The 25,140-nt window shown below is 42.1% G+C and overlaps 1 protein-coding gene across 1 annotated transcript in view; it reads left to right on the top strand.

Moving 5' to 3' along the window:
- Positions 1-5,026: 5,026 nt before the first annotated feature.
- Positions 5,027-25,140, top strand: part of frem3 (Fras1 related extracellular matrix 3) — a 31,215-nt gene continuing 11,101 nt past the window's right edge. Inside the window, exons 1-6 of the mRNA XM_085409640.1 lie at positions 5,027-10,216; positions 11,054-11,143; positions 22,018-22,164; positions 23,632-23,862; positions 23,938-24,063; positions 24,305-24,556. Of these exons, the coding sequence (XP_085265766.1) occupies positions 5,200-10,216; positions 11,054-11,143; positions 22,018-22,164; positions 23,632-23,862; positions 23,938-24,063; positions 24,305-24,556 (5,863 nt within the window). The 5' untranslated portion in view covers positions 5,027-5,199. The remainder of the gene's footprint in view (positions 10,217-11,053; positions 11,144-22,017; positions 22,165-23,631; positions 23,863-23,937; positions 24,064-24,304; positions 24,557-25,140) is intronic.

The raw sequence follows: 25,140 nt of genomic DNA on the forward strand, positions 1-25,140 counted from the left end.
CTGCACATAGGTTGATACCTGCTTCTCCTTTTAGTGTAGTGAGGCCATGATTAGTACTAATTAAATCTGAACATATTGGCTGAAATGAGAATCATATTTAATGGTGCTGTACAGCAAATTTACATCTACATGAATACGATTACAGACGCGGCCGTGCAATTTAACACACAATAAAGCCTAATTAACTGCCATGTCCATTTTCAGCTCATCGCTAATAGACTGGCCTATATTTATGTTTCCTGTCTAAATTCATGAGGCACATAATATTCTTATAATTTCCATCTACAGCAATGAGCTGCCCAGTGTTTGGGGCCGATCCAGCTGCTATATCCAGCCTGTTTCCATGGGCTTCCGCTCCCCTTTAATGACAAATGACAGCATCAGCCTATATCAATCTGCCCCACAGGATGCTTTAATCCGCCATTAAGCAGATGAAATGTTGCACTGAGCCCGCAGAGCAGCAGTGACGGCAGGAGCGGTTCTAAAATTCGTATGCACGCCCCTCCGGCCTGACCGCAGTCATGGACACCCTGCGTCAAACCACCCAGTGCAGCAAAACACAAACCTCTTCCTCCTCGGAACTGGATCCAAAGGTCTCAGTTATCCCCTATTTATACGCAGTGTATATTTACAACGGGCTGGATGATTAGGATGCTAGCGAGTAGCGCAAGAGCAAAGAGAATGTGGGGGAAATCTTCCTCGGCTATTCTGAGGAGACAAGGGGTTTATCAGGGGTGAGCCACCTCTCTGATGTCAAAGCTTGTTTTCAAAGAATCTGTCAGAGCTCCTTTACCAAGGTGCTTATCACCTCCTGCAGCTGATCCCTAACAGCTTTTTCTTTTATAACTTCTACATAATCAGATAATTTATGTGAGGCTGAGATCTAGACTGCAAAAGACACCAGGGAGAGAGAAAAGAAGAGAGTCGGTTACACTGAATCAGTGCACAAACAGCAAGAGCGTCATTCACAAATCTATGTGTAACCATAGTTTTTAAAACCACCCACGTTGAGATGTTCAGGACTCAACATCCTTGATCTTTCTTTCATCTATGTGAGATGAGAAGGTGGAAGGTTTTCCAACGTCTGTGTTCGTGTGGAGCAGTTAGATCTGCAGCAACAGTGTGATGTGATCAAGTCAGAGTCTGTGCCACGAAGAAATTAGGCAGCTTTGACGGGAAAAGGTGGTTCATGCAGGTAGTAGCTTAATAAAGCCTGGTGAGTGTATGCTTGTATGCCAAGAGATGAGGAGAGAACCACGAGGCACAACCGCAATCTGATTCAGAACTAAATATACGGTTGGACAGGATGCAGCACACGATCGTCACCCACATAGCTGTCCTCAAACAGGAGCCTTGAATTATGCCAGAAAATCCAAAATGTGAAACAAATGATGCAGCAAAATGTGATGTGATGTTTATAATAATGTACTGAGATATCCAGTGTTTCTGAATATCTTCATACATCAGGTATTCTGGTAACTCTACAGACACTTACACATCAAAAGCTGGAGAGAGCTGTTTCATCTACTTTAAAAATAGTTGAGATGTTCATGCCTGAAAAGAGTTGCGGGCACGCTGAGAATCTGAAGAATGAGCACTAAAACTTTCAGCTTTCAAAAAAGCAAAACACCCATTAAGGCTTATGTCAGCGTGTTAAGCTGTGGAATGTTAAACTAGTTCCAGTTTACTAAGTCGCTTTCTTGACCCATTTTTTAAAACACTTCCCATCTTTCTTTCTTTTTTAAATCAAAGACAAACGCAGGCGAGGTTGATGCCAAATAAAAAGTTACATAAATTTAAAAAAGAAATTCCCTACAGTTGTCAGACCTGTTGCAGTGTCTGATGGTTCTCACACAAATGAACAAATAAATAAATAAATAACTTGGGATCATCATACAAAACAAAAAACAAAATCCCAGCACTGCTATCACCTCCAGCTTCTGTGTACGGTGATTTTGTCAGCTATAAAATCACACACAGTCACCTCTTAACTGGATTACCATTGGAGCCAAGAAAACAGCATGCTATGATTTACTCGTGAAAGTGGCTCCTTTGACACTTTCCTCATGTTTAAGTCAGCCATGCTTAATGCTTATAATTATGTTTAGAGGGAAGAACGCAAAAAGGAGACACTTTTAAGTGTAAATCATGGTACGTGACACAAATTTAAAGTCAAGACATGAAAGACAAAATCATTTATTCATATATTTCATGTGAATCCATCCATTACTCCTTTGACTTAAAACCAAAAACGCCCTCCTCACGGTGGTGCTAGAGGGTTAGTCCGCAGAAGAAGATCTATCCTTTTCCCGGGGACCTTGAGCGTCTGCACAAACTTCCAAGGCAATCCTTCCAATAGTTGCTGAAGAGGTGTTTCATTTTGAACCAGCGAGCTAACAATGTGAGCCCTGGAGCGTGACTAAAACGAGGGGGTAAAGTCAACAGTTTGTGCTGAGAGCATGTCAAACTGTGAAACGTGTTTACTAAAGAGCTTTGCATTCCCTGTTCTCTGAACATGATGACGCAGACCAGGAATTGTGGGGAAACTGAGGAAAATAATCAGCAAATCCTGGATTTTGCCACCGTTGCTGTTAGGGATAAAAGGACGAGTGCTTTGTTTTCCATTTATCACGATGTCATTAGTGCTGCTGTCATCACAGGCTTCCCCCTGGATGAAGAGATGATCCTGGGCACCAGAGGCTGGCATCACACCAGCTTCATTCTCTGTTTATCTTAGACACTTATTAAAAGCATGTCGTGTCTTTAATGTCTAATTTGGAGAAATGCAAGTTAACCAGTTAACCAGCTCGACAGACACCTTAAGCAGCTGTCATCGGGTGATTTATACACGCCTGTTTCATCAGTCATGCTTCCAGCCCAGCAATCAATATCAGGCTTTTCTAACTATCTGAATGGGAAGTTCTTGTTTTTAAGTCTTCACTTTTTTCCTCACTATGGGAGGAACGTGGAGAGTAACAGAATATAAAAAGCTTACTGTGTTTGTTTCTATAGTTACACCATTTGGTGCATGTCCCATTTTTATTCTTGTCCGGTCAAGCGAGGAGGGCAAGATTTATTTAGAGGATGCAATGAAAAGTGTGATACAGAATGCTGGGATGCTTATGGCATCTCTGCTATTTGACCCACACTTAGAGGAAGGTTGCTGAGTGGTTCACAGCGTTGTCCTAAAAGCTTTACCGCCACCGATAAAGAAGCAGCACTTTCACTGAATAATAATTCTAGCAGCTCTGAAGGTTCATTTTTCACTATATTGAAGCATAAATTGCACTGAAGTGCCCTACCTAGCAACAAATTCTTCCATACAAGCAACTCATTATCAGTCCATAACTGGATAAATTTACTGGTGTGTTAAACTATTTAAAAAGAAGATTTTTCCTAGTACGTAGAAATGTCACAGTCAGCGGTTACAATAAAACGAAACTCAAACATTTCCAGCGTTGCAGCTGGAAGGAAAGTGTGAAAATGCTCGAGCGCTGCACATGGATCACTTCGTCAAGTGTCAGGCTCAACTTAAAAGATGACCCATAAAAGGCTACTAGGTATTTTTATCTTAACATGACCTTGTGTAGCATACTGAATACACATTCTCACATTCTCGCTGCATCCAGTGTGAGTGCTCGATGTGTCCACGCTCTGCTTTGTCACTGCAGAAAAAGAACGTCAAATTTTCTTCACCTGCTTATTCTGCTGAAACTTTCTTTTGCGCACTCAGTTTGCCGAACAACAGTGTTCGGTTGCATGAAATATGCAGATGCTGTAATCACAGACGAGGGGACTTTCCCTCATTTGAATCTTATTTAACCTCAAAACACGCAGCCATTGCTTGCAGAGATTCGGTTATTACAAGCGCTTGCTCAGCAACTAAACTTTATGAGAAATGAAGCCAGAGATGTCCCGTGCTATATTTATGCGGCGTATTATATATTTATTTCCATCACAGGTGGCTTAGGTGGCATATTTTCAGCTGTATAATGTTTTTTCTGTGTGTGTGTGTGTGTGTGTGTGTGTGTGTGTGTGTGTGTGTGTGTGTGAGACCAAACAGTTTCCAACACCTGTTGTGCCAGCTGATGCCAGGTTATTGTCCCCATGTTTGGAACAAATGGCCCCTCCGGAGCCGAAAGTTGCCTGAACTTAGAGGCCCTTAACTCTAGAAGAGAACAGAAATATCTCCACACGTCATCATTCTGCACAGACACGCCTTTGGTTGAGATACTAAACTTTATTCTTCTGATACTCTAAGAATCCTGTTCAGTGTCTGAATCCCTGCTGACTGGCTCATCTTTGATATAATGATAGTTTGTTTGGGCATATTACATTGCCTTCTCTTAGTCCGCCCTCCATGGTAATATAAGGGATTGGTTGATAGGATAGGTTACACCCTTAATAATGAAGTTGCGTGTGATATCACACAGGTCAGTGATCAAACATCAGAAGACACTGTTCATTTTAAAGTAACTAAAAACAAATCGATTAAATAGCTAAAGAATCATTTTATCGCTGGGTAAAGGCTTTATTACTGTTTTTCTACTATTTCTTAGCTTTAACCCTTTTAAAGGGAACATTAACTGGGTTGCATTCTGACACATTTGCATGTTCACACTTGTGTCTAAAAGAAAAAACTTGGAGGAACAAGATATCAAATTATATTCAGTTGATTTTTTAATTAAATGTATTTATAAAATGATGCATCATATGAAAAAACATGGATATCTATCTATAGTACATCACATTTCCTAACCTATACAGTATAGTGTCAGGGGTTTTAACTGTACAGATTCCATATAGTCAAATAAGACTTGTTTTTTTGAATAGGATTTTATCCTCCAACCCCCACCCCAACACCCTTTTTTTAGTGAGAGAAGAGGAGAAGGGTAGGTGTTGTTTGGGGCAATCTTGTCCAATGGTCTTTCTTAAATTAGCTTTGGGGGCTGGAGGCTCCCCTCCCTGCACTGACAGAAGGAGGAGCCTGTGCAAGTCACAGACTACTGTTTCATTCACCTGCACAGCCCTGCAGCATTCACCACACTTGGGTCTGTGCAGCCACACAAGAAACACACAGAGGAGATTCCAGCCGGCCCAAAGTTTCTTTTTTTATGCTTTTTTTCTCACTTAAGAAGCATCAGCCTCCTGCTGCTGCTCACTTGTTTTAACTAAATTACAAGGCAACTAGCAGCAGACATGGCTGCTTGTCTGCAAAGTTGCAAACTTTGTAAAAAGAGTTGCCTTCTTTTGGCTTTTTCTCTCAGCTTCTGTTTTGCCTCAGTATGTGCAGGGCCTTTTGATTCAGCTCACCTCTATCACCGCAGGGCCGGACCTAATGAAGATGATATCATTGTTGCTAACAATGGGATCAGAGTGCCTTTTGGGCGGTCCGTGTTTCTGGACCCTGTGAATGACCTGGTAACAGAAGTGCAGCCCGGTGACCGCTGCCAAATCACAGTCCTGGACAATGATCCACTGGCCCAGAAGCCTGGGATGCTAACCCCTAAAAAGTTTCCCTGTTCATTTGGATCTGAAGAAGTGAAATACACGCATTTTGGATCAAGGAGCCCCAGTAAGGATCGTGTGAAGCTGCAGCTTCGTTATGACTCTCACACAGACACAGTCATTGTCCCCTTCATGTTGGAAGTAGAGGTTGTTTTCCAGCAGCTTGAGATCCTCACCAGGAATATGCCCCTTAATGTTGAAAAGCTCAATGGAGAGAGCAATCCTATTGACAAAAAGGGCCTGGAGTTTTCCTATGAGGATGGTGTCACACAGTGTAAGATCAGCACTCTGGTCGGCGCTGGAGGTCTTCCCAGGTATGGCACTCTTTTGAACAACCCTTCCAATGGCCAAATGGTTGACTGTGATGAGTTTGTGAAGCAGGGTATTCGCTACAAGCACACGGCTAAAACCAACTCACCAAACAGAGACTATATTCCAATGATGGTAGAGCTGCAGGATAACGAAGGAAACATGATAATGCAAGAGCATTTCCAAATGATGGTTAGAATCAGAGAAGGTGCAGAGAACACTGCTCCCAAACCCAGCTTTGTAGCTATGATGATGATGGAGGTTGATCAGTTTGTGATGACAGCTATTACAAGTGACATGCTGTCGGCTGAAGATGTCGAATCTCACCCAGATGACTTAATCTTCAACATCACGTCTCCGCTGAACCCTCAGCAGGGTTATATCATCAGCACAGATGATCAGAACCTGCCTATCACCTCCTTCTATCACAGGGACATCAAAGAGCTTAAAATAGCCTATAAGCCACCCTCAGATGACTCAGAACAAGAGAGGATTTTTCAGCTAGAGTTTGAAATTGTAGACACCGATGGTGCAGTGTCAGATCCATTTGCTTTTATGATTGTGGTAAAGCCTATGAATACACTGGCTCCTGTTGCAACCAAAAATACAGGGCAGCTATTGTTTGAAGGGCAATCTCGAGCTCTCTCCAGCTCTCAGAATTTAGAGATTAGCGATGAGGATAACCTGGAAGACGTGAGAATCACAGTCATCGATGGTTTAAAGCACGGAGACCTTACCATGCTCGGCACACGCAGGAAGTTCTTTACACCTGCCGATCTAGACGCTGGCATTGTTGCGTACCAGCATGACGGCAGCGACACCTATAGCGACAACATTATTTTTAGAATGACTGACGGCAGTAATGAAGTGGAATTTTTGTTCCCCATCACCATTGTCCCCACTGATGACGAGCCCCCTATTATTAATGCAAACACTGGCTTGGTGTTGTTCAAGAATGAAATCATGCAGATCTCTCCATTCATCCTAAGTGCAACAGACATCGATTCAGAAGACTCCACTATTAAGTTTGTCATGGAGGCACCATACTCCACCATAGGGCAACTCCTGCTTAGGCAAGCAGAGCTACCGTCTGACCCATCTCTGTGGAAGTTCAGCGAGACAGATGAGATGTTTGAGCAGGTGGTGACTGAGTGGCTTCAGCAGGACATTCTGGATGGAAAGCTGTTCTATCGTCACATCGGGCCCCACAGCACCACCACTGTAACCGATCACTTTGTATTCCGGGTCCAGGACGATAACGATCCTCCCAATCAATCAGGCGAGCACACGTTCACTATCAAAATCCATCCCGTTGATGACCTTGCCCCAGAGCTTTTCCCAGGCACCACCCTTCACATGACAGTGCAGGAATATGAGCTCACATACTTTAGGAAGAAATTCTTGTGTTATACTGATCTTGATTCAGATGACAGAGATTTGAAGTACACCATCACTAAGCCCCCGACTGACACAGATGAGAACAATCCAGCCCTCTTGGGTGAAATTGTACTGACTGACAGCCCTGACACTGTAATTACAGAGTTTACACAAGCCCAGGTTAATCACCACAAAGTAGCTTATAAGCCCCCAGACCAGGAATTGGGCATCACTCCAAAAGTGGCTCAGTTCACATTCACTGTGGAAGACACAGCTGGAAACACAGCAGATGGACTGTTCACCATTTTCCTACAGCCGGTTGACAACAAACCTCCACTTATCACCAACACAGGATTCACTGTTTTGGAAAGAGGTACATATGTCATTACCAGGAAGGAGCTGCACGCCACTGACACGGATACAGATGACGACAATATCATCTTCACGGTGACCCAGATTCCCCAGTATGGGCAGCTGCAGTATTTGGGGATTGATATGTCAAATGGCGAAACATTTGTGCTCGAAGACATCACAACCGGTCGTCTAACTTACATGCACGGAGGAAAAGAATCTCTCACTGATGTCATCAAGCTCTCTGTAAGTGATGGTTTCCATGAGGTACCAATTGCCATCAGGATCACAATCGAGCCAGTTGATGACAAAAGGCCCACGATTATGCTCCCACCCGGCCTGCTCGGAGCCTCCATAGATGTACTGGAGAATGGAGCCACGGAGATTACAAGTAACGTCATTCAGGGCCACGATGAAGATACAGATGACCTCATGCTCACTTTTATTGTTGAAGAACCTCCGAGACTGGGTGAAATCCTGGTTAATGGTGCTCCTGCTGAGAGATTCACTCAGGAGGACATAATTAACGGGGTGGTTGTGTATGCTCACACATCTGGTGAAATAGGGCCGACCAAAGAGCACGACTCCTTCAATCTTACTTTGTCTGACATGTCAGAGCAGTGGGTCGTTGGTGGCAACAAGATCCAAGGTGTGACAGTCCATGTGACAATCCTTCCTGTTGACAGCATCCCACCTGTTGTCAGCGTCGGCGAGCAGTTTATAGTAGTGGAAGGGGAGAAGAACGTCATTACTCTGGAGCAAATTCATGCCGAGGATGTTGACACCAACAGCGAGGATATCTTGTGTACCATCATTGTCCAACCAACTTCTGGTTATGTGGAGAACATCTCACCTGCAGCAGGCTCAGAGAAATCAAGAGCTGGGACGGCCATCACCGCATTCGCCATTAAAGAAATTTCCCTTGGCCACATCTACTATGTCCAAAGCATCCACAAAGGGGTTGAACCTGTGGAAGATCGTTTCACGTTCCGCTGCTCAGATGGTATTAACTTCTCTGAGCGCCACTTCTTCCCCATAGTCATCATTCCAGCCAATGATGAGAAGCCTGAGATTTTTGTCCGTGAGTTTGTGGTAATGGAGGGAATGAGTCTGGTCATTGACACCCCAATTCTGAACGCAGCTGATGCTGACATCCCCAAGAATGAGCTGGACTTTGAGATCATCAAACTACCCAAGCATGGGACAATTGTTCAGCAGCTCAGCACTGGCACCATCCCTGTGGAGAAGTTCAACTTGGAGCAGCTCATAGAGGCATCCAACATTGTCTATGAACATGATGACTCTGAAACCAAGGAAGACAGCTTTGAAATCAGGCTATCTGATGGAAAACACAAAGTGGAAAAAACAGTTCCTATCGTGGTCATTCCTGTTGATGATGAGACACCAAGAATGGCCATTAACGATGGCCTCGATGTGGAGATCGGAGAAACAAAAGTGATTAGCAACAGCGTTTTAAAGGCAACAGATCTTGACTCCGAAGACAAGGAATTAACTTATGTTGTGCGATACGGCCCTGGCCAAGGCTACCTGCAGCGTATCAGCAAATTTGGAGACGTTTTAGGAAATATCACCCTGGGAATGAATTTCACACAAGATGAAATTGACAGACAACTCATTCAGTATGTGCACACAGGCCAGGAAGGAATCCGTGACCTGCTGAAATTTGACGTCACAGATGGTATAAATCCACTTATTGACCGTTACTTTTACATCAGCATTGGAAGCATTGATATGGTTTTTCCAGATGTTGTTAACAAAGGTGTGACTCTCAAAGAAGGTGGAAAAGTAACTCTCACCACTGACCTCCTCAGCACCTCTGACATCAACAGCCCTGATGAATACCTCAGTTTTAGCATCACGAGAGCGCCTAGTAGAGGGCACTTAGAGTGCACTGACCTCCCAGGTGTTCCTATTTCCACCTTCACCCAGTTGCAGCTTGCTGGCAACAAGATCTACTACATCCACACCTCTGATGATGAAATTAAAATGGACAGCTTCGAGTTTGAGGTGACAGACGGCTACAATCCCGTCTTCCGAACCTTCAGAGTGTCCATCACCGATGTGGATAATAAGAAACCTGTCTTAACCATAACGAGGCTACTTGTGGAGGAGGGCGAATCCAAACTCATCACACCTTTTGAACTTACTGCTGAAGACCGGGACACTCCAGACCACCTGCTGCGCTTTATAATCACGCAAGTGCCAGTACACGGTTTGCTGCTTTTCAACAACACCCAGCCAATTACGACTTTTACCAAGCAGGACCTGAACGAGAACCTTATCAGCTATAAGCACGATGGCACTGAGACCAGTGAAGACAGCTTCTCTTTCACTGTCACCGATGGCACTCACACCGACTTTTACGTTTTCCCTAACACTGACTATGAGACACGCAAACCCCAAATGATGACTATTCACATCAATACGGTGGATAACGGTGTCCCCCAGATTTTGGTAAATAAGGCTGCCGCTTCACTGAAAGTCCTCCCAACTGGACACCTGGGCTTTGTGATCACCAGCAAGGTCCTTCGATCAGAGGACCGGGACAGTCCCCAGAAGGTGTTGAAGTACACGGTGTCCGAGGCTCCACTGCACGGCTTCATCATGAATACCGCCGTGGGCAATGACAGCATCAAGACATTCACACAAGGTAAGATGATGTCACATTTTTAAACCTTGTAACAACGTTTTTCAAAGGTAAGATTTACTCATCAGTGTTTTAGAGTTAATATTGGATTAGAGTGGATGTTTTGTGTGGCACAAAGGAAAGAATTGTTCTGAATTCATGATGCCAACAGCTTTGAGTTAGTATAAAGTTGACAGAACACCAGATATTCTCCCAGGATTTATTACAAAGACTTGTTTTTATAGAATTTAATAAGATGCATAGAAGCACAAATCCAAATCCTGAATGTGTAAAACAGAAAGACAGCTTTTTATAACCGGTGAAAAAGCAAAGAATAAAAAATATTCAAATAAATAATATTCAGTTAAAACCAGTTGGCTGCATTCTTATACTAATATAATGATGCTTAACTGGTTACTACAGACCCCATAAAACAATTTTAACCTCCTAGGACCTGGCGTCCACATATGTGGACATCAAATTTTGGGTTGTCTAGACCAAAATACAAAATTTTGCTCTACAAGGGCCTGATTTCCACTTATGAGGACGTTATGCTGCCACTGTTCTGTCAAAATTTTCAAGCTAATGTCCTCATATGTGGATCTCATTTTTCTCAGAAACAAAAATCAGGGAAAAAAGTCACGTAACTCTTTGTTTTTACATTCATCAGGTCCCAATCAGCCCAAATGGTAAAGACAAATTAAAATTGCATGCCCTGAAAGGGTTCAGGTCTTAGGAGATTAAATATATCTCTGTAAACTATATTTTCTGACTTTGTATTTATACAACCTTATAAAAGTGGTTTAGTCGTCACAGTTATCATTTTAGCTAATTGTTTCTCCATATTTTTTATGCAAACAGCTGATATCAATGACATGAAGATCTGTTATGTGCTGTTGGATGGGAGCAACGCCACCAGTGATATCTTCTACTTCATAGTTGAAGACAACGGTAGGACCCCTCTAATATTTAACGTGCAGTGGCTTCAAGCCACTTTGAGTTTGACTTTTAATGGCTGCTTAAAATTTAAACTTCTTGCTCTCTGTCGGTCACCTAAGTGTTTGCATCACAAAGGCTTAAAGCAGTTGGCCATGACTGACACCCAGTACCGAGGCGCCGCCTCTGTTCGCCCCACTGGAAAGGGCAGCAGGTTTAAAGGACAGGGGTCAAAGGGGACTTAAGTCAAACACTGAATGTGGGTTAGTAAAAGTAAAAGACTACCACATGCTCTCAACTGTATTGTTATTGAACAATAGGGTCCTATACTTTGGGGCGCTTCTCTGGGCTTTCAAACGCCACCTTTCATCATCTGCCTGAAGTGACACAGTGAAATGTGCATAGGTATGCTGATATATCTGGTTCCTCTTACAGCAAGTCTCACAAACATCTTCTTTTATCTTTCTAAGTATCCACTATTCAATGACATGACTTGTGAAATAAAATCTGCAGAATATTTTGACATTATGAAGATTTTCAAATTAAAAGATTCTTAAATTTCTTTTTAATAAATAACCAACTTTATCCAAAATATAAGAACTTCATATTTTTTGTTAGCTCAATTTCTTTCTCTCTCTGTTTTTACTCGCTTACTCTGACATAACATTGAAGCACTGAGGCTTTCTGTAACACTGCCTTACTATTAAAACATTATTTATATCCACCCCAAGCATAATGCGACAATCTGACAGCCGACATCGGTTACCCTAAAGAATTCTCTTAAATGAATCGGATATGCATGGTATATGATGGGTCAGGGTATAATAAAATCACTCGTTGCCTTGTCACATTCACCTCTAACAGCATTACATATTTATAGCAAATGCAAAGCGATAAAATGCAGCAGGTGGGTTTTACTATTTTAGCATTGGCTGTAAAATATGAAACAAGATTTAGAAAGGCAATCAATGCTGAAGGGAAAGTTTAGTCTATAATTATGCTGTTTGGAGGGACATGCTCCACCTCCTAACACCACCATCACACCCATTGAGAAAAAGGAGGACGTGAGTTTGTCTGTTTTTAGTTTAGCTTCGCCTTAATGCCTCCGTATTAACTCTTACCCTCAGACTGTGAGTGATATATTTATTTTTAATGAGAATCAGTAGCACTGACATTAATCAACATAGATTAGATAAAAGTGCCTTAATCCTATAATCTTCATTTAGGCCAACATTTTTCCACATGTGGTTTAATAAGATGCCTAAAGCTAAGAATTTCTGTCTTTAAGTGTGGGTTTTACCACAGGAAGGGAACACAAGGGCTTCAATTAGCTCAGCGCTCCCTTTTCTGTTTGCTTACACACTTTATTTAAGCTTCCAGCCAACTCAGCTGAACCAGGTGCAGTGGAGCTTATACTGGGACGTAAAACCAGACCTTGTTTCTACATGACCACGGCTGACACGTGTGGCAGCGCCATATCATCTGTGTGATGAACTGCATCTGTATCACTGCACTTAATGGATACACTTATCAGTAAAATCATCACCATACATATACATAACTACACACACAAATACAAAGACACGTCCAGGAAAAGATCAAAGAGATAATACATGAGAGCGAGTCGAGCCAGCTGGTGGCCCGCTAATGTGAAGTGTTGAAGAGGTGACCCCTGAGGGATGTGGCTTTATCCTGGACATGTAGGGGCATGTGAGTGGAGAGCACAGTGATGGTCAGGCTCTCTGATAACAAATCTCAGTGGGTGAGCTGCTTGTGTGAGAACCGATGGTGGGTCAGTAGAGATTAGCACCCAAGATAATCCATTTTTCACTGGCCTCAGGGAACAAACTTTTGTACTTAAAAAGAAAATCCAAATGCGACTTCATTAACCTAACCTAAGGTTAAATAGAAATCTGTGCTTAAACACCACAAAAACACTATTAAACTTCTTTATAATGAATTCTTATCTAATCAAAGTAGTTCTAGATCCAGACACATCCTTTCAAAATCAGTGGGTTTTAAACCTCCTTTGTAAACTCCAGTAATTCTTAATCCTGAATCGAGTGTAAACATACCACTTCTAAACCTAGTAAGTTTTACACAAATACACACAATCTGAATGTGGCCTCACGCTCCGGAAATACCCCTCAGATGCACTGATATGGGAAGCTCCCTAAGGGTCTTAGCAGCCTTTAAAAGATACCTGCCACTACATGCGCTCCAGTGATGCTTCTTCACGAGCAGGTCAAGAATACACACTCGGATAATTAACATATCCTCATGTGGAACTGAAGCAGTTTGGCATTCCTCTATAAGCCCTGCAGGCTCAAATGTTGCAAGCATACATGTACATATGTAACTGCGAGTCCGTGTATCTGCTGATACAGAAAATTAAGATCTTAATCAAACATAAACCAATGATGTGCAGACCAGTGACATTGTGTGTGTGGGTATGTGTGTGTATGTGTGGCCAGGCAAAGCGGAAGTATGGCTCTTGTAAGAGCACGTGTGTCAGTAAGTTGGGTAAGTTACTTTAAAAAAGTAATTAATTACTAATTACTTAGTCAATATTGTATTTAAACTACTTATCTAATTACTGTGTCAGAAAAGTAACTTAATTACTAAATAAGTAATTTAACTAAATACTTCTTAAAATCCCTATAAACCTTGAGTGGGCAAACAACAGAAATTAAACTTTCTAAATAATAAATACATTTTTTTAAAGACGGAGACTCTACAGTATGCAGCGGTAGCATCTCTTCCACAATGCAGCCTGCAATCACTTTTTTAAGCTCACCTTCAGACGCTTTCTGTGCTGCTGAAGTAAAATCGAGTTTTGCCTGCTTAGCAGGAGCTGCCGCGGTGTTACCCATGGATGATGAACAAGGATCACTCAGAAGTGTTCGTCTATGCTCTTGTGTCAGGCGCTTCAGTAGATTACTCCTGCTATTAACAGCAGCCGATAGTTTTTTCTCCCCAGGACATAGCTTACATATTACTGTAATAATAAGTGATCCGACCAGTTACCATGTAAGTGAAGAGACGGGAATATGTCCATTTCAAAAAACAGCCACTCGCTTCAGCCGAGTCCGACATCTTCCGCTTTAGAATACGACTATAAAGTAAACTGGTGCGAAATGACGTACAGCTGCACTACAGCGATGTTAAAGCGGCAGAGTTTACTTCTACGTTTAGGAGACAAATTATTGAAATTAAATAACGATATTCAGCGAGTTTAATTATTTTACAATGTAACGCAAATACATTGTAAGTAACTGTAATTAAAATACCTAAAAATGAACAGTAATTCGTTACTCTACTTTTTCAGTGGAAAAGTAATTTAATTACAGTAACGCGTTACTTAGTAACGCATTAAACCCAACACTGGTCTTAGTAAGAAGTCAGGAGCAGACACTCGGTTTGATTTCAGGGGTCTCTGTGAGGATCAGTCATTAGCATAGAGTTAGCATAGCAGTCAGTTGTTAGAAAAAAAAACCCTCCTCTGTTGCTTAAAGTTTAAATCTACAGTGAAAAACATCTAAATTCTACATTTGATCTGCATTATCCGTACTATATGGTGCATAGTTTGTTTCTTTTTTTAATGTCTTGTGATTCCATTACAGTTTCTGCAGCCTCTGGTTCATTTGAGGTATTCTATACATGTTCATATCTGTATATTCACAAGAAAGCTATTATGTAACATTAAATACTTAAAGGTGTAACGGTTTTTCAAGTCATTGGTTTACTTTTACAGCACCTCACCTTGCTACAAGTTTAACAATAAGAAAGATTTTCTCAAATGCTGATTTGAGCAATAAAAATCTTTTAAAAACACGACAACGTCATCAGTACTGATTGTCCACACCACTGTCCAGCCTCACTGTCACTCTCCTTCTATGCATCTTCTGTGTTGTGGAAAGTTAAATAGGTGCAGAAAGTTGCTTTAAAGTCAGGTGGAGACTGGAGGCATAAAGAAAAATCTTTAATCACAAAATTTTGAATATCTTATAATTATTTGCCAGCAAATCCCGTCTAAAGTAGAAAGAAACCAGTATAATTATCATCTGCTACTGCGGTCATTTTAAAAAACTAATGGCTTCTTACTAAGTACTCAGAATACCAGACTTAACAGATCTGTGATGATGATCTTAGAAACAAACTAGGATTCAACTTGGGCCATCCTCACACTGTTTGCAAGCAGTAACTTGCACTCAAGTGACCAACTCTGGAATTTCTTACAGCCGTTCAAAGAGTGGGATACTGAAGCAGTAAATACCTGCTGTGACACAGCTCACATATATCCCCATCCATCAGGAATGGGTCCAGTGAGCCACGGGCTAAGAAAAGAAACCCTTTTGTGTCAGGCCTGTTAAACCTTGTAAATGTAAAGATTTTGGAGTGTTTTGGAACAATAATTTAAAAACAACAACAACAACAACAAAACAAACATTTCATTCTTCTTAATCTTTGGTGCAAGTCAAAGTGCACCCCAAACAGAAGACAAAAACCAAAGACAGAACAAATAGCTTTGCATTAAGATAAGGTTTTTTTTCTAGTTGCAACAATATAGTCTCCCAGTTCTGCAGGGGGATCATGGGCCCTGGTGAGTTGAGTGTTATGTGATCATTCAGAGCCGGGGAGAGGAATGCACTTCCTATGGGACTCCAGACTCCAGGGCCACAGACAGAGCAGGGCCTAGAAGTGAGGTGGTATCCCAGGCAGACAGGTGTGTACGTGAGAGTGGAGGCTCCAGAGGGATCCCCTTTCAAAGCCTGTGGTCACCCCACTCCCAGCTCTGCAGAAATCTAACCCAATCTCAGATAGCCCGATAACCCACAGATTTCCAGCGTAAGAGTTGCCCGCTCTGGAGGGGGCAGCTCCCCAGAGGGGTGCAATGATATCAAGCCAGAAGAGAAAAGGGGAAACTGAGGAAAAGGAACTTGAAATATTTTTAAAAGGGCAGCATTTTGGTCACATTTCTTCAGTACTGTAAGGGTACCCTGCTGCATGTGGACTGCAGGCTGGCTGACATGGACATGCTAAACCTCTGCTCCCTAACAGTGTTTTGGGATCTTACATGTCACTCGTGTCAACAGTCACCGGGAGATTTACTGGCTAATGGTGCCACTGTCGGGGCCCCCGCGACTTAAAGAAGCTAAGGCCTCTCAGTCCTCCTCCACCGCACCCCGTCCTGTTCTCACTTACCCTCCTTCCCCTTTCCTCTTCTCTAAGAGCCCTTCAGGGTATTACTATTCTTTTTTCTTGTTTCTATCTCACGTTTCCCTCCGGCCCTTTCACTGAGCTCTGCTATTCCCTCACTCTTTGTCTCTATTTCTCTTTTTGTTCTTTATCTTGAGCCTTGATTTATGGCGACTGGTGGACTTCTGGGGTGCAGAGTTATGATGTATAGCTAGAGCGGTTATTCTTATCTGCTCCCACGTGGCAAAGCTGTCACTGAGTTACTCTGTGCCATGTTTTTTTTTTTCAGCCGCACTAGTGACTTTGCTGCAGAGAAGGAAACACTGGTTTGTTGGATTGTTGGTTCACTGTGGTCTGAAGTGAAATGTCTCAACAGCTTTTGAATGGATTAGTTTTGGTACATTCATGACACACCAGGAAGAGTTTGAACTTCCTGGTTTCAGTCGAGGTGCCTCAAAAGATTAATCAGGTGCAGTTTTTCATAATTTTTTGACTCAGTTGTCTTAACCAGAGCCTCCTTATATTTCAGCATTACACCGGTAGCTGATGCTACACCTGATGCTACACCTGATGCTAATTTTTCTGGTGCCACAAGGGACCATGTATGAACAACAGGGTGGAGGGAAATGATGTTCAATGCAGGGAAGCACTGACTGTATGTGCACGTTGCACCAATACGGGAAGCTGCTGATTAGTGCTAAGCAGCAGACCAATAAAGCGCTAAAAGTGTAGGTCACAAAGCAAGCCACATTATTTATCACATAATTGCGTAAATCAGCTAAATCACTAAAACCCCATATGCAATCAAGGTACGCCGTTCAATGTCATTCAGTCATTGTGATCAGACCGAACAGGCATTTAGTTAAAGAGACTGATTATGTATTAATACAATTTAAGTAGATATGTCCATGTCATCATAATAATGTTGGTCCACGATTAACATTGCAACTGACTAAGTCATGTTGTGTGAGCATTCGGTTAGCATTAGCAAAGAATTTGGTGAATGCTATTAAAAACAATCACTAGCAAACCAAAATGTTAACCAGTGTCCAATTATGGGCACTGAATAAGCCAGTCTACGGGTATTTTTCCGTGCTTTCACACTGGTTTTATTTTTTGTCCCCTGAGGCAGCGTTCCAACATTTTAGCCTGAAATATCCTTCAGTACAGCCTTAATCTAGATTTAGATTGATCAATAGTGTTGTTTTGTTCATTATTTTTGCTTTTGAACTTTTTGCATGATTTGACATCTACATGTCAGTGCTGTCTAAGTTTGCTTGTTTTCGTTTTGTTGTCCCCGCCTACTGGCACACATGGGTCAAAGCTATTTTCAACTTCCTGCAGAGATGTCCTTAATGTCCTGAACAGATGCTGTGATGCAGACACTTCGATTCGTTGATTCATAGCACACACTGAAACTGAACGATTAAAGTCATCATTGCATCTAAGAAACCTAAATTTTAGATGAATCTTACCTGATCTCCTTTTTTGTCTGTTTACCCAGATGTTTGACATCCTCTAGATTTAACAGACCACACTTAAAGCCAGTGATATTAAATGCTGAGCATAGCTGGCAGGAATCTCACCAGTATTCATATGAACTGGATGATTGATGACGAAATGCAATAACGTGACGCTTGTCACTCAATGAGGATATTCTTAGAAGGTTGCTCTTCCTTGCATCATGCTGGTGAGCTTCATATTGACCTTCCTCTCAAGTGATACCTCCAGCCTGACCCACTGTACCACTGCATCTATGTATGGTTCCGGCAGTGCCGCTGTGTAAATATGAGCTGAGGGAGAATGCGCCGTTAAAGGACGCCTTTGCAGAGAAATTGTGAGGCTGCAATGTCCTGTAAATAAGCCATGATGTTGTGCTGAGTCATCCTGTTATTCTGTAACTGCTCTGTGTTTTCTGATGCACATTCTTAGTGCTTGTTAGGAGTTTGTGTCACTCGGCTCGTATAACAGAACACATTTCTTTAGCATTCTTTGCCGTCCAACTGGCATCAATCAAAGTGAAGCTAATTTATTAGATGGCTGCTAACAGGAAGGTTTGGAAATACATGGAGCCTATAAAACATTTCATCCCAGCAGAAATTATAATGATTGTCAGTTTAAAAAGCTAATGGAAATGTGAGCTTAGTGAGTCAGTCGCCGAGTGTATTGGATTTGATAGCCAGACTAATATAGCATGAGCGTCATAAAAATTGCAATAAATCAAAAGAATTAATCATAAAGCACAGCAATCTGGCTCCTATGTTTGCAGCTACTTTTTGTGCGGGTCTTTCTATTTTGGGCAAAGCTAAACCATTTTCATTTATTTCTGAAGTGCTATGTGCACGCCTGGCATCCCGACTCTTGGCTTGCTCAGCCTCATGCCAGCGCCGGCCTCAGCGTCTGACAGCACGCACAAAAGAATTCAGAGAAATGTGGAGGCAGGCAGGCAGGGAGGCACGCCATGGCGGCAGATCTGGCCCACCCAGACTGCGGCCTGCTGTCCTTCTCAGTTGTTCATCCCCTTTTTGCGAACAAAGCCGACACAGGGAGGAAGGGGAACACAGAGGGGGAGGAGGTTTGTGGAGTACATCTGTCACTCTGCTACACATAATCTGGGAGTCTGGCGGGAAGGAAGGTTTTGTGAGACAGGGAGGGACAGACTGACAGACTAAGGGAGATCTTCGCTTTGATGTTCTTAGCCAGAAAACAGTAGTGCTGCTTTCTGCTCCCCCTGAGCATATATTATAACAGCAAATCACATCCTTCGTACTGTAGGAGTGAGGTGCAACGGAAAAAGGAAGATGTGAAACAGCCATTTCAAACAGCAGTGACAGCTGTTATTTTGGATAAAAAGATTATTAAAAACAACCGTGGATCACGCTGTGGATAACAAGTAGGCAATGCCAGATGTAACTCTGTGGTGGTGTCTCTTTATGATTGTAAATGCAATCATAAAGAGACACCACTATACGTCCCCAGAGCAGAGCTGTGAAACACACAGCACGACCGTTATTCGGCTGTGTAATGGGGCCTGTTGTTTTAAAAGTACAGGATTTGCATTTATTCACTTCTGCAGGTTATTTACTGTTGGAAAAATGAAAACGTAAAATGTAAAAATGAAGCTAGAATGTTTGTTGCTTATGATGGCAAACACATCATGTCAGCAGCAACATGTGTAGTGTGTTTCAGATAGTAATGTAATAAGATATAAAACATGTTACATTTGTCCCCAGCTTTCCCCATATATGTACAATTATATTTATATCTAGAAACAGTCACAGAGGTGTCGTAAAATGTAACTTTTCAGTGTCATTTGAATACTGTAGAAATATGTCGTTGCAATTTCGATGCTTGTTATTCAACAGCCTGTGAAATATCATCCCAGCACACTTGGTCTGATTCATAAAAAGCCCTTTGTTTTACTCCTTGTAGTAATGCAGAAACCTAAAGCTGCCTGATTGCTTGGTGCCAAAACAATAGCAGTTTTTTGTCTTTGCTGTGTTCATTCAATAAGCCCTGATGAGAGACTCTGAATGAGCTTCTCCTCATATCAGCTCCAAATAGGGCCAACTGCCAGCAAGCACTTTTTTTTCCAGCACAGAAACAATCTGATGATTCAAGTCTTTTTTTCTGTGTGTGACTGTACATCAGGCTGGAATTGGTGCATTTTCCTTCTTGGGTGCTGAGAGCAAATCTGTGTCTTTAAGAGTTTTGCTTGTTTAGCAGGTACTGAGTCGATTCTGCTCAGAACACAACAAAGTCGAATGTTTTCAAAAGCCCGTTATTCTATTAACACTTGAAGAATTTGGGTCAAGCAAAAACAGACATGATACTTGTTTCCTGTATTTTTAGCCATGGCTGCGGGAAACCTGAGCACGAGCCTGGTGCAGAGTGCTCACCAGGCATTGCCGCTCCATTTTCGCAAGAGGATAGCCTGCATTCATGTATCCATCCGTGTACGCTAAACAGAATAAGACTCTTTCTTTAACTTGAACTCAGTTGTCCACACTCTGTTTTCGAGAAAGAAATGAAAAGTGATTATTTATGTTTACTATCCCACATTTTCCAGACATTCATCATTACTCAATCAAACATCAGCTGAATCTGATCATGCTTCTGCCTTTTGGTCCATGTGGATCGTTTCTATTGTGATACGACCTGGCTTGGCTTCAGCGCTGACATGTGGGTTCGAGGAAGCGGCCCCCTTCCCATCCTGAATACCCACACTCAGCTCCCCAGTGTTTTCATTCTCCCCGGTCACATAGCATAAAGACTGCAGCCCCTTTCTTCTTCACTGAGGCAAAAATGAGCTCAATGGTGGTTCAGTGTGAGGACAAGGAGAGGCTCCTTTCTATTGTCCCGTTGTTTGTTTTTGTTCATGCTCCTTTGACTGGTGTAATGTCTAGTTCACATTTGTTTTATTTTTTCTGACACCTGTATCAAACCTTTAAAACATTTTCCCAAAAACTTCTGCTTCTTCTTATTCAGTCAAGTCCTCTCACTCCTCTAAGCAACTTTTTTACAGAGTTAGGTCAGCGGGGCTGCTCTCAGTGTGACCAGCCGAGCAAAACTAAAGCGAGCCAGTTGTCTCTAACCTCTCTGATCCAGAGAATCCGCTGAGCCTGACCCATTTCAAAAGTCACAGGTCACCAGGCTCGCCTCACTCAAGGATAAAGCATTAAGCTATTTTACTATATTTATTGCTAAAAAAAAAATATTCCAAGTATGCAGCAGAACTTATTCGCTGACATATTTCTGAAGCTGTCTGCATTAAGTCAGTGATAGAAACCAAACTGGCAGTTAGAGGGATTACATGAGTCATGAGATAGTGTGGATTAAAGACGGGATCTATGACTCTGACCTTTTGATATTTCATGTCAAATGTGTTTCACTTTTGGAGGATAGCCTCTTTCACTCAGTATTTACTCAGGCTCATATTGTGCGCATCCACACATTAAATCATCCTTAAAACAGGGGCAAGAAATTAATATTCCCCAAGGGGCCACATGAGAAACTGTTGTGGATGGCCGCACCCATAAGTAGTTCTCCACAACAGTCTCAGTTTCTCATCTGGCCCCTTGGGGAATATTAATTGGCTGCCCCTGGCTTAATGTATGATAAAAAGTCAGAAATTAGTAGAAAGGGGTAATTGTGCTCACTTTTTTTAAAGCCAGAAACATGTAATCATTTGTATATGCTCTTTGAGGTCACTAATAATATCCGACTCATCTCTATGTCCTGGAAATGCCCCACTCCACTTCATTATTTTCACAAGGGAACGCTACAGAGCATGAACAGTGCATGGCAAGTTCAATAAAGATAAAACTCTATGAGTTTTTCAAAAGCAGACAATTTCCATTTTATCTGAGTTCGCAGGCATCCTACTGAGGCCTGAGAATAAGAGAGAGCTGTAGGTAGACGTGGATAAGAATCCATTGAAATAACAAGTAATGCAACTCCTCCTGGTGAAGTGAGCTTTAGAGAAGCCCTGGTATTAAGTTATCATGTTTCCCTTCCTAAATTAAAATATCCCTTTGATTCCTTTTATCCTTGAGCCCAGAGCAGATTGCAGTTTATATGCCTCAGTGAGTCCCGATAGGAACAAACCAGATTATTGTAGTCTCCATCGGAAAGAAGTTTCAAATGAAATGCTAATGCGTTAGGTTCTTTTTCCCCCTGCCTCTCTTTAGGTGGAAATAAACTAAATCCCCAGCCATTCCGACTCAACTGGGCCTGGATCTCTCTGGAGAGGGAATACTATTTGGTGGATGAAGATGCCAAATTCCTGGAGGTGACGCTGAAACGCAGAGGCTACCTGGGAGAAACTTCTTTTGTCAGTAAGTGCTGACAAGTCATTTATTTAGCTTCTAATTAACTGCAGGAAACCTAATTAAATTTGTATGCTTTAGAAATGAGTGAGTTTTTTGTTTGTTTTTACAAACATAATGATTGCTTTTACTATAATCTGCAGACATAAACAGGTTTTTATGTGTTATGCTACTGTCTGCTTCATATTTTGGATGCAAATATTGTATTTTCTACTCCATAACATTTATTTTAAAGCTTCGGTAGCTTATTTTGGAGATACGTTGACTCAAGCTACCAATATATAAGTAATTAATATCAACAGCTGCAATGATCCAATAATATAATGGTAACAATATAATGGTAAATGGACGGGTTAATGCTTTTCTAGTCTGCTTGAGCATTCAAAACACAGCATGTCTCATTCACCCATTCACAAACATAAGAGCGTTTTTGTCTCAGTGCTTTCTATCCAACATTCACGCTCCAACGAACGCATCAGGAGCATGGCTCAGTATCTTGCCCATGGATACTTTGGCATGCAGACTGGAGCAGCCAGAGATCAAACCACCAACCGTCTGAGTAGTAGATGACATGCTCCACCTCCTGACCCACGTCCTCCCCAGTTATATGAAGTGCCATCCTCATAGTTACTTTAGCTTCTTTAAATATACAATAAATACATCATCAGCTACGTAAGCTGGATTATAACTTCCACTTCATTAAAAAGTCCAGATACATTTTTTCCACATGACTAAATTTAAACTCTTTCCTGGAAATGATCCTGAGCATTGTGGGACTCACTCGTTTTTAGAGCCAGCTTCAAGTGGCCCTTCAAGAAAGTGCAGTTTTTGGTACTCCCATAATGGCCTTATTTTTAGCTCCTAAGGGGCCACTTGCTTGTCACTCATAAAAAGATATGATGGATGATGATACCACACGACCCTTTATTAAACTGACATTTTAACAATGAATTATTACCCACTTTTAAAGTCTCTTTAGACTTTCATGTTATTTATGTGTTTTTAAAGGTCAGACCTGCAATAAAGCATGACCATAGCTGCCTTTAGTTAAAATCTCTAAACATTCCTTTTAAGGCTGCAGGGCTTATCCTCAGCTTATCCCTGCAGCCAAACGAAGAAAAACTCCACACTCACGCTGCAGACATGTCCCCAAAGGAGCAAAGCTTTTGTTTTCTTCTTTGACTGCTGCTCCATTTCCTGTCCTGTCTGTGACAGAGGTTCAGTTGAATTCATGTATGACATTTCCTAGTAAGGCTTGCATGCTGGCCACTCACTCGCTGTGCAAAGGAACGTAAAACTCGAACTATCTTTTTCTTATTCTGCGGCGTCAGCAGACAGAATATTCTACCTGTTATTGTTGCATCAGATTGAAATTATCATGTGTACTGTTCAAATATGAAAGCCTGTACTTTGACATAAGCCCCAGGAGGAAGCACTGGGGTAAAATATTGCTGCCACTGGAATGCTTTTCCTCAGGTATTGCCACTAAGGACGGCACAGCAGAGAAGGACAAGGATTTCCGTGGTAAAGCCCAGAAGCAGGTTCAGTTCAACCCAGGCCAGACCACAGCGACCTGGAAAGTGAAAATCTTCACAGACCAGGACTTTGAGACCTCGGAAACATTTGAGATACAGCTGTCAGACCCTGTCATGGCTGTACTGGAGTTTCCTGACGTCGCGACGGTGGAGATTGTGGACCCTGGTGATGGTAAGAATCTGGTTATTTTGAGTTATTTGAACAAAATTGTTGTTCTTGGCCTTCATTTGTTTTCCTTCAAAACAGAATCGACCGTCTACATCCCTCAGTCAGAGTTCAAGATAGAGGAGGATGTTGGAGAGCTGTTGGTGCCAGTGCGACGTTCGGGAGATGCCAGCCAGGAGCTCCTGGTAGTTTGTTACACTCAGCAAGGTGAGATCAATCTGTTTTTATCAAAACACAAATAAATGAAATTTCAGGAGTGGAACCTTTTCTTTCATTACTTTTGACTACTGGTGATATATTAGAGCAAACATTTCTATGTTCATGTGTAGGGCTGATTATTTAATTAGTATTTATTTTGTGTTATTTTTTACTTCCCCCTTTTTAGTCCAATGACTTCCTGCTGTTAGTTTCCCTGCAAACTGATCTTTCTGTTCCCATAATTCCTCAGGAACAGCCACCGGCACCATACCCAGCACAGTCCTTTCCTACTCTGACTACATCACCCGGCCCGAGGACCACACCAGCGTGCTGCGCTTCGATAAGGATGAGCGCGAAAAAGCCTGTCGCGTCATTATCATCGATGACTCCCTTTACGAGGAAGAGGAGAGCTTTAACGTCAGCCTCAGCATGCCCATGGGGGGCCAGGTGGGCGCCAACTTCCCGTCTGCCAAAGTCACCATTTTGGCAGACAGCGATGACGGTGAGTGGGAGCGTTTGATCATTTGAGAAAAATAATGATGAACGTATGCTGAGCTGAGCTCGTTCTTTTTGGACCCGCATCAGACCCGGAGTTGAAGATGAAGAGAGGGATCTCCATCAATCATCTGTTTACAGACAGAAGGAGGGACCTCGTGAAACTATTGCACGTACAGTGTGGAAAATGATTATTTGATCCCCTGCTGAATTTGTAGTTTTACTCAAACACTCACAAATTTTACGCTAGTTTCATTTTAACTCAGAGAGACAGAATATCAAAATCAAAAATCCAGAAGAAAAACACATTACATAAAAGTTATGACCTGATTTGCATGTCATTGAGTGGAATAAGTATTTGACCCTGAGCAAAACACAGCAGTAAGATGCTTCTTGTAGTTGGTCACCAGGTTTGTTGGTGTACGCTGACATCCTTTGCTGCAGTTAGAGAGCCACAGAGGGCGGCAGGTGTGCTTGATCCTGTTGCTTACAGAGTCTCTTTGCTCTGTGTTTGCATTTGCATGTCTGCTCGCTATTAATCCACCAAAGGTGCGCAGACAGTCTGATCACCACAATCACCAAAGCCTAAAG

Source organism: Rhamphochromis longiceps, linkage group LG6, assembly GCF_057381845.1.
Source record: "Rhamphochromis longiceps isolate RC_006_pf linkage group LG6, R_longiceps_female_GT1.1, whole genome shotgun sequence".
Classification (NCBI taxonomy): domain Eukaryota; kingdom Metazoa; phylum Chordata; class Actinopteri; order Cichliformes; family Cichlidae; genus Rhamphochromis; species Rhamphochromis longiceps.